Source organism: Nycticebus coucang, chromosome 18 (genome assembly GCF_027406575.1).
Source record: "Nycticebus coucang isolate mNycCou1 chromosome 18, mNycCou1.pri, whole genome shotgun sequence".
Lineage (NCBI taxonomy): Eukaryota > Metazoa > Chordata > Mammalia > Primates > Lorisidae > Nycticebus > Nycticebus coucang.
The window spans coordinates 2,789,870-2,804,022 of NC_069797.1; the positions used below are offsets into that span (position 1 = coordinate 2,789,870).

Below are 14,153 nucleotides of genomic sequence, written 5' to 3' on the forward strand. Positions count from 1 at the left end.
CATGAAGCCACCAGTGACACCAACACACATGGGATTACTCCGGCCCTACAATGCCAAGTTTAAGAGATAGTTTAATGTTAAGCTACAAGACTGTGGTGTTAATCTCTAGTTCAAATGACAATAAGAACAATTTAGGCATTAAGAAAAATACAAAGAGGATCCTATCTGCTGTTAATAAAACTTAGCAGTATAACATCCTGGATATGTTTACAAACACCTGGAGCCACACTACCTGGGTTTGAATTCTACATCCACCACTTACTACCTTAGGGCATGTTTCATAGCTCTTCTGTTCCTCATTCTCTCCATATGGAAAGGTTTGATATAAACCTTAAAACAATCCTTGTACAGCCCTTACAATTTCATTACATACCCAATCACAAAAAGCAGCTTTATTATATTCTCATTCCACTACTATCAACAGAAAGATTTGTTTATTTGATGACTTCAATCTGCAAGCCTCTATAATTTTCTGGAAAAAAAATCATTTTGCCCTTTGATCTAAAACAAAACAAAAACCACTGATCTGATTCAGAGCTCTGTAGACAAAATACATTTGCCTTTTCTTTGTTATCTATACTGATTTACATAGCTTTGTTACGTAATACAATGCTATACAAAGTTTGAAATGTTAAAAGGGCTGTTGTTAACCATTATCTCAATGGTTTGCAGGATCAAATTGGTTTACTTTTACACTGGAGTCCATGGTACATTAGCAAAAATAATGAAGGAGAATAATGCTAACATATCTCAGAAACTCTTGCTAGAACAATGTAAGAAGAGGACAACACAGTGGTGGAAAGTGTGGGCTTTAGAGTCACAGGGCTGGGCCTCCGTCTCTGCTCAGTGCCTGGCTGCTGTGTTCTTCTGCAGGCACCTGCCTATAAGCACCAGCTGCCTTGCCTGGGCTGAGAAATAAATGAATCATTGTAATAGAAATCAATCAATTCTGTGTCTCACAACAAGCAATGCTCAATGTATGTTAGCATTTGTCAATCCTTTCTAAAAGAATTATTGCTATTATTACCATTATTGCACAGCAAAAGCTGCTGTCATCTGTCTTACATTTGTGCCATAAATGTCATTTACTACCTTTATAGAAAACAGGCTACTCTGGAATTGAGCAGAAATTGGTCATAGCTACCAGGAGAAATTATCAACTTGTCAAAGAATTATCAGATCAGTGTAACTGAATCAAATGGATTCAACGAGTTGTTATGAGTTACATTTCTCCTTCAAAAGAAATATGGATGAGTAGTCTCCAAAATATGGGTTATTTTAATTTTACAAAGGAGTAATTTGTGCCAGCTGATAACTCACTTTCAAAATAACAAACTGTGTTATGTTATCAAACTAAGAATAATGGTGATAATTATAATGAAGATAATCTCTATGAACCACTAAAAATAATTCTGCTTTGTATGTTTTATCCTCATTTGATTTTCAGAACAATCTTATCAGGAAGATATTATGGTTATCACCAAAGATGGATGATGAAATTTGAGGTCAGAGAAGCTGAGCCACTTACCACAGTCACACAGCTAGTGCGTGGTAGAACAGCCTTAGCCCGAAGCCCAGAGCAAAGACCTTAAAGACAAATGATTTAGACACAAAGCTGGGTAGAATGGAGTGATAGAAAACCGCAGAAATGGATAAAAGAAGGATAAGGAAACTACATGTAAACACGTGTCGTTGAAGAGAAGTACGAAAGGAGATAGGACATAGCTAAAGATGGATAGTTAGTCAAAGGAATTTGTTTGTTTGTAAAAAATCAAGACATGAACATTTTTATTGGGCAAGGAAGCCAAATACATGCAATGGAGCGTAAAAATTTTATTGTATAAAGCAGGATTCTTTATGAGGCACGAAATGAGGGATGAAGGCATAGAAATCGCTATCTCCTCTTTGTGACAGGAGATGAGGGGAAGAATGAAAGCTAGTTGGAGAGGAGGAATGATGCTTAGGTGAGGGATAAAGGGGAGAAAGAGATGGTGCACGACACTGACAACACTCATGACCCACAGCTCCTACCAACAGTGACCCACACGATGGACGGCATCAGAGGAGTGTGGCAGGGGGGACCAGGAACTCAAGCTGCCTGTGGACATCTGGAATGGCAAAGTAAGCAAAAAGACTGCTTGATTGTCCAGTTCCACTGAGGATCTGGCTTATGCTGTGACTTACTTATCTGTAATAGCACTAATCCTCAGAATTGTGTTAGGTTCTGTTACAAAGAATACTTTGCCTGTGTTGCCATCACTGTGCTGCTTAAGGTGGAACTGGTAGCACAGGTACAGAAGGGGTACAGTCAGCACAAAGACTCATCCGGGACCAACAGACTGGGAAGGTCAATGTGAAGACAGGGCTGGGCATGAGAAAGGACTGTTCTGACGATGTAGCCAGGAGGCAAGATGACAGGCCTCAGGCTGGTTTTGGAAAGAAGTTAAGCCAAGAAGGAGCTGACAAGATCATCTAAACGGAAGCTAAGATGAGTGACAGTAGAGAGAAAAAAGGTACAAGGTTCAGGGCAGTGTGGTAGTGGTGGGAGGAAAGTGGTTTGAGTCAGGAAGTGGACTTCTGGACAGCTGCAGAGTGACTCAGGTCTGAATGGCTGAGTATAAGACAGGGCTTTAGGCCACAAAAATGGACATGGAAGGGACTGCAGACAAAGGAAATAAGGCACAGAGTAGAAGAGAGAACCCAAGGACACCAGGGTGGATGAACCTAATATACTATCCATGTTACTGTCTCTAAATCAGTAGAGGCTACCAAGGACAATACCACACTACATTTCTAAAATTACCTGAAAAAGGTATGTTGCTCCACACACTCCTTCCAGAACCTTTTGGCTGCCTGGGGACTTGGCATTTGAAATGCAATGGTGCCATCAAATTTGTTCTTCTGGAATAAATACACAAAATCTATCAGCATATTCCCTTAAAAGGCAATGAGAAACTACTGAGAAACATGGATTTAGATGGCTCTATAAAAAGTCTTTCTTCTTGAAAAAGGTAAATATTGTATATCTAATGTACTCATACAAAAAGGACTTTTCATAGATTGATACACCATTTTCTATGAAAATCAAGTAGAAGTTATTCAACATCAACCAACCGACCAACTTCAGTGTCCACTAAACTCCTTTTATTGCATTCCTATTCATCTCCACCACTGAATTAATTTAACAACAAAAACCTATTGTTCCTTCCTACTGTGTGCTAAGATTTGTGACTTTTTCTGTGCATGTCTGTGTGTGTGTGTTTTTAGTAGCAAAAATATGTATATGCAGGCTGATCATCAAAAAGACTGACTTTTTTATAATGGAATAGAAAATAGTTCATTTTCTTAAAATTTTAGTGGGAAAGAATTTATTTAGCTCAAGGCTGTAAAGCAGCAAACTGACGCAAGCGATTAGAAATGCCAACGGTGATGAACGATTGCTTACCTCTTCGAGCCTCAGTCTGAGTAAAAACTCACTGCCCTTACAGGAGACCTTTGCAATGTTACCCCAGTCAAAGCGACAGAACGTCAGCTCTTCCTTATAGATGAACACGCCATTGCCAGACACAACCAGCTTGATGTTCTGCAAAGAATAACCGAATTAACCATAATTAGAGCTGTCAAAGTTATATAATCAAGAGGCTAAAGAGCTCTCTCAAAGAAAGAATGGCAACGTAATGCTTTTGTATTTAAATTATAGTAATAGTACACAAATTAATAGAAACTGTAAGACATAGTCACATCTGAAATCTATTTATCTTAAGGACTCAGATTTGATTTGCCAAACAGTTATTGCAACATGAATATAGGACTCAATATTCTTTCTGTTTGTTCATTTTTTGTTTTAAGACAGAGTCTCCCTTTGTCACACTCAGTAGAGTCCCCTGGTGTCATAGTTTATAGCAACCTCAAACTCTTCGGCTCAAGCAATGATCTTGCCTCATCTTCCCAAGTAGCTGGGACTACAGGCGTCCGGCTGGAGACCTGGCCATTTTTAGAGACAGCGTCTTACTCTTCCTCTGGCTGGCCTTGAACCCATGAGCTCAGGCAATCCACCCACCTCAGCCTCCCAGAGTGCTAAGGTTAGAGGCATGAGACACCACGCCTGGCCCTAGGACACAATATTCTTCAAAAGCCCTAAGACATATGTTCTCCAGCTCTGAACAATGACAAGGAAGAAAGGAAACAACTGTATCAACTATCCTGAAGGTAAAGAAAATAAAATACGCTTTCCTGAAGGCTATTCAAGCCATTAGAAATGATCTGTTGGTCCACCCTAAGATGCACTCCACCATCTTATTTGAGGCCAATTGAATTCAGATAAATCACCCTGAATTATTTATTTATTCAGATAAATAAATTATGTGAATTTTATTTAATTCAGATAAAGCTGTTGAAATGATGTCAGTAGTTCACAAAGCACAAATCCACCACAGAAAATTGCACTGAAATCTCTGAATTCTTTCAAGAACTTTTTCAATAAGTCAGAGTGCTGACATTCACTTCTCATCAAGCATTCCTTTGACTGGCATACTTTAAAAGACTATTATTGAAGCTCTTCATAGTTTTCTTTCCCCCAGAGCTTTCATTTAAAATAGATGATAATTGAGAATAACTAAGATCCTGAAGGGCTTTTAGAAAACTAAATTGATGGACAGCCAAAGTGACTAATTGCCTCCTCACATTTCAAGTAGTGCTAAGGGTCTAAGATGCGCAATCTATAAAGTATATCAATCCCCATGGTCTTTGGGGGAGAACTGGATCTCATCCATGACATATAAAATCCCAATCTTAGGTGCACATCTGGAAGTAAAACTCAATAGAAACCCAGTAGGTAGGAGGTGGGAAGATGGGTTAGGTGAATTCACATTTAACTGGTATAATGCCCCTTTTTGGGGTGCAGAACACTTTTAACTTTGACTGAAGTGATCAAAAGCGTATTAGGGGTAAATCATGTCTACCTCTATAATATTCCCAAACTGAAAAAAGAAATATCATGTCTACCCATTTAGTAGTCCCAAACTAAAAAAAGAAATATAAAATTAAACAATACTAAATAAAAGTATCCACATTCTTAAAAGTCAATAATAGGAAACAAGCTGTCAGAAAAACATGCTGAAACAAACACCATCTTACGTCTACCTGTCACTTCATAAAGCATAATATCTTGACTACCTTTACTAAGAAAAATTCAATAGAATTTACATGTCTAGAAAATACAAGCACAGGTCGAGGAAGTTAATAACAATTGCTTTCTCTGCTGTGATACTTGAATAATTCATACAAACAAAACTATATTAGATCAACCCAAGCATGTTTTTAAAAATCTAGTCTATTCCTTTACTCACCCTGTCCTTGCAGCCACAACTCTCTCTAGAAATAGAATAAAAAGGTGGAGTGAATCAGGTGCATGTGCCCAAGTAACTTTGCCAAAACCATCCCTGCCCACGTACACAGGGAGCAAGATGGAAGATTGCCCACGGTGTCATGTTCTCACCACAAGAGAGGAAGCAACCCAAGTGGAAACACTGCACAAGACATCTCCAGTCCTAAGGAATCTTTGGACAGGACAAGAAAGCCATTTTATCTGACTTAAAAATGAGGGCAATGCAGATTCAAGTAAATTGGTTGATTTTGGTACTGCTCTACAGCATGCTTTTAGGATTATTATCATTTGTGTGAATAGAAATTCAAGATAAGTGCCAGGGAGTAAAAGGGGAAAAGCATGTCTTAACCCCTCATATGTGAGTTCTGCCACCGGGCAGCAAAGGCAGAAAAGGAAAGTCTAAAAAGAAACACCTGCTCTGCCTTGCTCACCACCTCAGGACGCTGCCCCATGTGGATAACAGCGGGTCCCTTGATGGCTGGCTGCCAAATTTCTCACAAGAGATCATGGAGAAGAATGGAGGGGAGGTCGGAGTATTTTACACTCAGATTCCCTCCCTGCATGGTGGCATCACGCTGCCTGTGTTCCTCTGACACTGGCTCCTCTCAAGACAACCATCTCCACACATCTGCCTTCTGGGTTCAGGTATGCAGTTTGCTCTGCCACCTTCAGACCTGGGGAGGTGAAAAGGGATGTTGACACAGCCCGGGGGACCACAGACTATGGTTTGTGCTGCTTTGTGGATTGCTTGCACCTGTGTTAAGAGTCCTTTTATTCCAGACCCTTCTAATTATCCTAACATGAATTCACCAGTAAGAACTCCTCTAACATTGGATATTTTTTCTTCTGTTCTTGAGATACTCTGCTAGAAAGAAAAAGTATCCAATGTACTCAGTACTATTACAAAGCCAATATATAACTACCCACAATTTCACACAAAAGATAAAACACAACTATAGCCCAGGATGAAGAAGGGGAGTGGGGAACGGTAAGGCTGGTGGAGGGAGGGTAATCACTGGGACCTCACCTATGGTGCATATTACAAGGGTACATGTCAAATCTATTAAAAGTAGAGTAAAAATGTCTTAACATAATAAGTAAGTGAGGTGAAGGCTATGTTAACCTCACATATGCTTGATGTAAGCATTCCAAATTGTATACAAAATTAGCACATTGTATCCCAAAATGTATTCATGTACACTGTTATGATTTAATAAAACAATTGTTAAGAGGAAAAAAATATACTGTACAAATTGCCCTGGCTGAGAAGGGCAGATTAAAAAAAAAAAAAAAAAAAAGGACTCCTTTAACAGCAATAAATAAATAAATCTGAACTCAAGACAATAAAAAAGGAGCAAATAGAAAAAGGAACAAAACTATAAAGTACATAAAAACTTCTTTTGAATTGCTATAGAGAGTCTGTTCAATAAGCCACGAACATCTTACTCATCAAATATTATCTAACAAATCAAATAGCTAACAAACACAATGGTGATTACTTTGAGTTTTTTAGTCTTCTGCTCTTAACTACAAAGCAAACACTGATATTATAACAGGGCCTATAACTTTTTAGCTTTCCTTCTAAGATATCACATTTAAAAACAAAATCTTGACGCTTTGTGACATTGTAATCTAAGAACTGGCTTCTCAATGATCACGAGATGCAAGATTTGCATGTGGCAAGCGTAGTAGGGTTTAGAGAAAGAGAAATGTGCTTGGGAGGTCTTTTGAGACCCATGAGTCATAGAAAGGAAATCTATGTTTCAGTGGAAGCTTTCCTAGAGATTTCCTAAATCATGCAACCTGGGCTGCTAAATTGCAGGTAGGTTTTGACAGAGTCCTTTCAAAGCTCACAACTGTGGGTTCCCTCAGTACATTCCACTGACTGTGGACACATTTCTCAAAACCAAATCCATCTTTCACCTGGGCTCCCATTCTCTTCCTTGACTCTCCCCACTATGTAATTACCTAAGCTAGAATCATGAAATAGGTGACATTTGTCACTAGTTATAACCATAGTATGCATTTACAGATTTCATTTTCATTTCTTGATGAATAGGGTTCAGCTGTTCATAACTGTTATTATATCAAAGTGACTGTCACTAGAATATCTGTGTATCTATGCTCACAAAAATAGGTATATTATTGCCTACTTTATTGTATGAAATGGCCTATGAAGTATTCTGTCATGTTTTTATGTTTCTGAATTCAAACTCCTTTTAAATTTACAAATAAATATGTTTTCAATTTTTGTAATTATTTTTTCAGAAATTTGATCTTTAGGATTTTATTTTTCAGGAGTATGGCATTCAAAATCATATCTTCAAGATCATGACCAGTGCTCCACCATTATTTTTGATTCCCTGATCTTACTACCTCTCACATGAGACTGAGGTTCCTTCATCATGTGAGCCTGGGCCAGTGTACTTGATCTTTCACAAAAATCCAAAACAGACCTATAGGAACGAGCCCAAGGCTAGGGCTCCTTCACAGTCCAGAAGCTTTTGGAAGCAGTCAGAACTGTGCCACCTCAGCCCTGTTAGGTTTACTAAGATCGGCTCCCTCTCCTAATACAAATGTGGAAGAGGGAGCGGGGGCAGACACAGCACTTCTCCTAGCAGAAGCTGGGACTCAGTATAAACCAGGATAAGACGTAAAAAATGCTGACAAGTTGTGCTTAGAATAACTACCCATGAAAAGGTATTCATTAAAAAGACTACTGAAAAGAAGAAGTAGGGGGAGAATAAATGATTCCTCCCACTACCAAAACCCCATGATTAACCGAAGAAATATTAGAAATCCTCAAGGGAAGGCCAACAGTCTTTTCCCAATAGTGAACTAGGCCATCCTTTTGTTATTTCCTTCTTTCCTCCCTCCCTCCCCCTTCCTTCGCCTCCCTCTCTCCCTCCTTCCCTCCCTTCCTCCCTTCCTCCCTTCCTTCCTTTCTCTCTCTCTTCTTTTTTATGAAACTAGGCCATTCTAAAGCTAGAGCCCTGGGAAAACTTCAGTGAACACACTGGAGTGAAGTTACTTTCCATGACAATGACAGTACCTTGGCCTCATGCAGATGAACCCCATACATGGGCAGTCCCCTGGCGTGCTCTATGAACTGATAATCAGCTTCTGCTGAAGCTATGCCACTGAGAATAAAAAGAAACAATATTATGGTTGCTTTGAATACATGCAAAAAAGAAGTGTTTAAAACAGAGCCAGGGGTGGCTAAGATTAGATAGTTTGGAGTAGAGGATGTAACCCAGGAAAGTTGGCAGAAGACCAGGAAATGGGAAAACAGACTCAACTCTCAACTCTAGCATTTTTCTCTTAAGATCTTCGCATCTAGGGCAGCACCTGTGACTTAGTGAGTAGGGCGCCGTACCCATATACTGAGGGTGGTGGGTTTGAACCCGGCCCCGGCCAAACTGCAACAAAAAATAGCCAGACGTTTTGGTGGGTGCCTGTAGTCCCTGCTACTCGGGAGGCTGAGGCAAGAGAATAGCCTAAGCCCTAAAGCTTTAGGTTGCTGTGAGCTGTGACACCATGGCACTCTACCAAAGGTGACAGAGTAAGACACTATCTCTGAAAAAAAAAAAGTAAATAAAAAGGATCCTCTCATCTTAACGTGCTAACAGCAATGAGTCACATACCTCCACCCTTATGATTTGTATGTTAAGAGAGTTGATTTTTATTATTTCTACTGGTGAAGAAAGCCACAGAATTAATGGGTATAAGTTAACAGAGAATTTTTTTTAAGTGACTTCATTTCTATGATATAGAAAAATTCTTACTCCCTACTTTTATGTTGCTAGGACTGACCATAATGAACACTGAAATGACTTGCATTTCATTTTATACCTATGATAGATAATCACATTCTGTCCACACTACAAATATTTCTATTCTTAACCCTAACTCAACAAATTTTAAGCTCCTAGAGAACAAGTCCATGTCCCATTAATCTTATATTCCCCAAGGCATTTCAGTACCTGATAATTCATATGAGAACTACACAATAAAGGCCTGTTGATCGCAACTTAAACCACAGTAACATTTTCAGAGTGAAATGTCGTATTTATTTTTTAAAGAAAAGTCAAAAAATGTGGCCTGTTTTCTAATATGTGAAAGTTTCTTGCAGAACATTTACAAAGTATTTTATAAAACTACATTTTCTTTCTTTCTCTTTCTTTCTCTCTTTCTTTCTTCTTTCTTTCTTTCTTTCTTTCTTTCTTTCTTTCTTTCTTTCTTTCTTTCTTTCTTTCTTTCTTTCTTTCTTTCTTTCTTTCTTTCGTCTCTCTCTCTTCCTCTCTTCCTCTCTTTCTCTCTTTCTCTCTTTCTCTCTTTCTCTCTTTCTCTCTTTCTCTCTTTCTCTCTTTCTTTCTTTCTTTCTTTCTTTCTTTCTTTTCGCCTGTTTCCTAATATGTGAAAGTTTCTTGCAGAACGTTTACAAAGTATTTTATAAATCTACAATTTTCTTCCTTTCTTTCTTTTTCTTTTTTTTTTTTTTGCAGTTTTTGGCTGGGGCTGGGCTTGAACCCATCGCTTCTGGCTTATGGGGCCAGCACCCTACTCCTTTGAGCATGAGGCACTGTCCTATAAATCTACAATTTTAAATAACAGAAGAAATTATAATTGTGTAGCTAGGCTTTTAAAAACTTGTGTAAAAACCCATTCTCTTTTCACACAGATAGAAACATTCCCAAAGTATATGGTATTGAATTACTAATGTAATTTTAGTAATCTTTAGCTAAGCCAAAGGGGTCATCTTATGTGCATAAAGTAACTATCTGCTTATTGGTAGGTTCCTTCAGATTTTTTTTTTTTTATTTTGAGATGGAGTCTCACTCTATTGCCCTAGCTAGAGTGCCATGGTGTTATCACAGCACACTGCAATCTCCAAATCCTGGGCTAAGTGAACCTCCTGCCTCAGTCTTCTAAGTACATGGAACTACAGTATCAGCCATGAGGTATGGATAGTTTTTCCGTTTCTAGTAGAGACAGTGTCTTGCTCTTGCTTATGCTGGTTTGGAATGCCTCAGCTCAAACAGTCCTTCCATTGGCCTCCCAGTGTGCTGGGATTACAGTGTGAGCCGCCACACTCAGCCCCACCTCCACATTTCTGTTGCTATTTTCCTGCATCCATCACCACCTACACTTCTAATTCAAATCTCAATACCTTGTCCTTTCTTTTTTATTTACAAATCTCAATGCTTTGTTATCTACCTGGCATTTTACCATAGTAATAAAAACCATTAAAGGGCAGAAGAAATAGAAATGCCAAACATGTATGTGTATATGCTTTGTTTCCAGTGTGTATAGGTTAAAGGAAGAGGAGGTGTCCTAGGGAAAGGTGCATTCATCCAGTAAATGAAGCGTTTGAACATGAGCATAGGGCCTCATATTACAGTCACCCAACCAATGACAGGAGATCGCAGGGGGTGCAGGTTGGCTTGATCAGAGCTAGGTTATCCAAAAAGAAAACTGGATAATCCCCCAAACTGTGCTCAAATGTCTACAAAGTGTTACAAGAGACACTATTTAAATCTACCATGACCAGTCTCCCTCCAGGAAGCATGACAACATACATATGTGCTTTGTAGAAATTGAACACCAATTCCTCCATCTTCTTGGTGTCAATGGACCCAAAATAATAATCAGTATGTGGTTTGATTTTGTTGAGGACCTCATCATCCACATAATTTCCACGTTCCGCTTGGATGGTGTACGATTCCATGAGGGCACGAGTCACAGGGGGGCAGGGCAGGCGCCCAGAAACAATGTCTGCCCGGATCTGGAGGCATAGGAGGTATCTGTGAGGAGCAGAGGGAAAAAAGGGGAGAATAATTAGTTAAGACTGCAGCACTTCTATTCCTTTAATGCTGATGTCCCTTTGGAAAGAAATATACAACATAGACTCCCTTCATATCCATAGAAAAAAAGGGTATTCTCTATCAAGAAGCCTCCTCTCACTCCTTGGGCTTCTGAACTTTGGTTTATTTATAGAAACTAGTTTCAAAGTCTAATGAATAGAATGGTAATGTTATTTATTTTTTTTTTCTTTTGATATAGAGTCCACCCTGTGTTGCCCTTGGTAGAGTGCCGTGACATCACAGCTCACAGCTCTTGGGCTTAAGTGATTCTCTTGCCTCAGCCTCCCAAGTACCTGGGATTACAGGCACTCGCCACAATTCCTGGCCTTTTTCTGTTGTTGTTGTTGCAGTTGTTATTGTTTAGGTTTCCTGGGGTGGGTTCAATCCTGGCACACTGGGTGTACGTGGCCGGCACTGTAACTAACCACTGTACTACAGGCGCGGAGCCTAGAATGGAAATTCTTAACTGCTGTTCTGGTCATAGTAGATGATTACTGTTAGAATAAAGTAAAAATGCCAATCACATCAACTGTCTTCTTCTATTTAAAATGGTAACAAAAATTAGAATGCCACTCTAAAGTTCTGAAGATTAATGAAATTTTAAAAATAATGAGAGTCTTAATCATTGGCTAGAAGAACCTAAGGTTACCCTTCTTTATCATCTCTACCTCGTTCATGTTACTTTCTCTTTTTCCTAAAAGAACTTTAACAAGTATCTTGCCTCCTTTCCTTAACATTATAGGAAGGAGCTTATCCCTTAAGGCTACAAGACTGTCTCTCCATAGCCCCTGCATTTACACCAGAAGTTACCATTCAAATTCTCAGAAACAGTAAATATTCTCTTCTTAATAAACTGAGTCCTTTATTTTTGCAATTGAAGTGGAGTGTGTTTTAATGGCCCACACAATCTCAGAGGAGATGGAATTGAAATAGCTACTGACTCTACAAGGGAAAGCCTACTTAGTTTGGTGGTTTGGGTGAGATCAGGGGACAAAAAAAAAATTACCAGTTTAAATGCCTTTTAAAAATAGTTTCAGTTTTCTATCTTTATATCGCATTTGTTACATGAGACTAGTGCACAGATACACTATCTCTAAAGTAAAAATCACCAGTATTAAAGTTTCAAAGATTAAACATCAGTGACTTTTTAAAAGACCACAAAGAAAACAAAGTTGCTTCATTATATCATTTTTTTATGTTTCCATTTCTCAAATGGAAATCAAAAAGCTAAAGGGATTAAACTTATTTTGAAATTGACAACATTTCAAACTAATTGGGGTTACTCAATTCTAAGGTAACTTTTTAAACTTACCTTAATAAAAAACTGTTAGGTTTCAACCCTGAAATTACTACTATTCTCCCAGAAATAAATAAATGCTATACGGAAAGATTAATTTTCAAATGCAAATATAAAGTACCTGGAAATACTCTCAGTCATCTGAGAAGCACAAGATGGATAAAATTTTACATTAAATGTAAAAAGCCAGGAGCGATCTGCAATAATTAAATATCATGATTATTTAAACAATCAATAGAATGACATTTTTTTTTTTTTTTTGTAGAGACAGAGATTCACTTTATTGCCCTCAGTAGAGTGCCATGGCATCACACGGCTCACAGCAACCTCTAACTCTTGGGCTTACCCAATTCTTTTGCCTCAGCCTCCCAAGTAGCTGGGAATACAGGCGCCCACCACAATGCCCGGAAATTTTTCTGTTGCAGTTTGGCCGGGGCTGGGTTTGAACACACCACCCTCTGTATATGGGGCCGGTGCCCTGCCCACTGAGGCACAGGTACCACTCAGAAGGACATTTTTGATAAAACTTTAAGGTCAATGTTTAAATGGTACAGATCAATCTCACTGCAGATCCGTGTGCAGAATTTTATTTTATTATTTTAAAAATTAACACAATTTACCAAACTAAAAGAAAATAAAAAATAAATTAGAAATCAATTACACAAATAACCCATCACTAACATGAATAGGTTCACTTCCTTAGAAACATTTATTTCTACTTTCATAAATGTTTATGTGGTGATCCATTATGCAAACATTTTAATATGACCTCCAAGTACTAGCTTAGAGATAAGATTTCTTTTAATCACAGGCTTTTCAGTTGCCAAATATTCTCTGCGATTTTCTTAAAAAATAAAAATTAAAAAAAAAGCATTTCAAGATTTCTACTTTGTTGGTGGAAGGGAGTAATACTACTCATTGCATTACTAGTAGGATGCAGTATTTGAATAAAGTGTGAAAGGGATACCAGAAAAGGGAAGGTTTGGTAAAACTTCACAATACTTAAAGACAACAAAATTGTTCCCCAGGCTTTATACAAGAAGCATAAGTACCCTCAAATAACTTCAAGTTTTCTGTGTTGTGATCTAAAGGATAATCATTCATATCATAAATGACTTCTTAAAAATAAATCTTACCATTTATGCATTAAAACTTAATGTTGTGATGTGTCTCATTTTGAATGCTCAAAATAATAAAACTATAGAGAAAGGGGCAGGTGTTACTTTTCTAAGGGGATTCAAATCACTCCATTAGACTGAATTTAGAGTTCTGCTCCAAGTTCACAGGATTTTTAAATAAAAACAAGGCTGTGCATATACACCTTAAAAGATCTTGCCAGATCTCTAATTTCTTGACTTGAAGTTTCTTTAGTCCCATCTTCTTCTTCAATGTGTCATTTTATCTTTTTCTCCCCGCCAGCACACTCCCTTTCCTCCAACTCAATAGTCCACAAATAGTTATTGACTGGCTACTGTGGACATAAATGCACTTTTGCTGTATTTGGGGCACTACGTCACTGTTCTACTAATAATATCAATCCTATGTCAGAGTTCACGTTTACTTTACACATATAAAAATAGGATACTGGGATACAGGATTTTTCTAA

The 14,153-nt window shown here is 38.2% G+C and overlaps 1 protein-coding gene across 1 annotated transcript in view; it reads right to left on the reverse strand.

Moving 5' to 3' along the window:
- The window catches only part of LOC128570233 (band 4.1-like protein 2), a 72,590-nt gene that overhangs the window by 19,840 nt on the left and 38,597 nt on the right, over nt 1–14,153 (reverse strand). The window contains exons 6-10 of the mRNA XM_053569186.1: nt 12,669–12,744; nt 10,966–11,190; nt 8,439–8,526; nt 3,446–3,583; nt 2,804–2,901 (exon numbers count right to left, since the gene is read on the reverse strand). Coding sequence (XP_053425161.1) covers nt 2,804–2,901; nt 3,446–3,583; nt 8,439–8,526; nt 10,966–11,190; nt 12,669–12,744 — 625 coding nt within the window. The remainder of the gene's footprint in view (nt 1–2,803; nt 2,902–3,445; nt 3,584–8,438; nt 8,527–10,965; nt 11,191–12,668; nt 12,745–14,153) is intronic.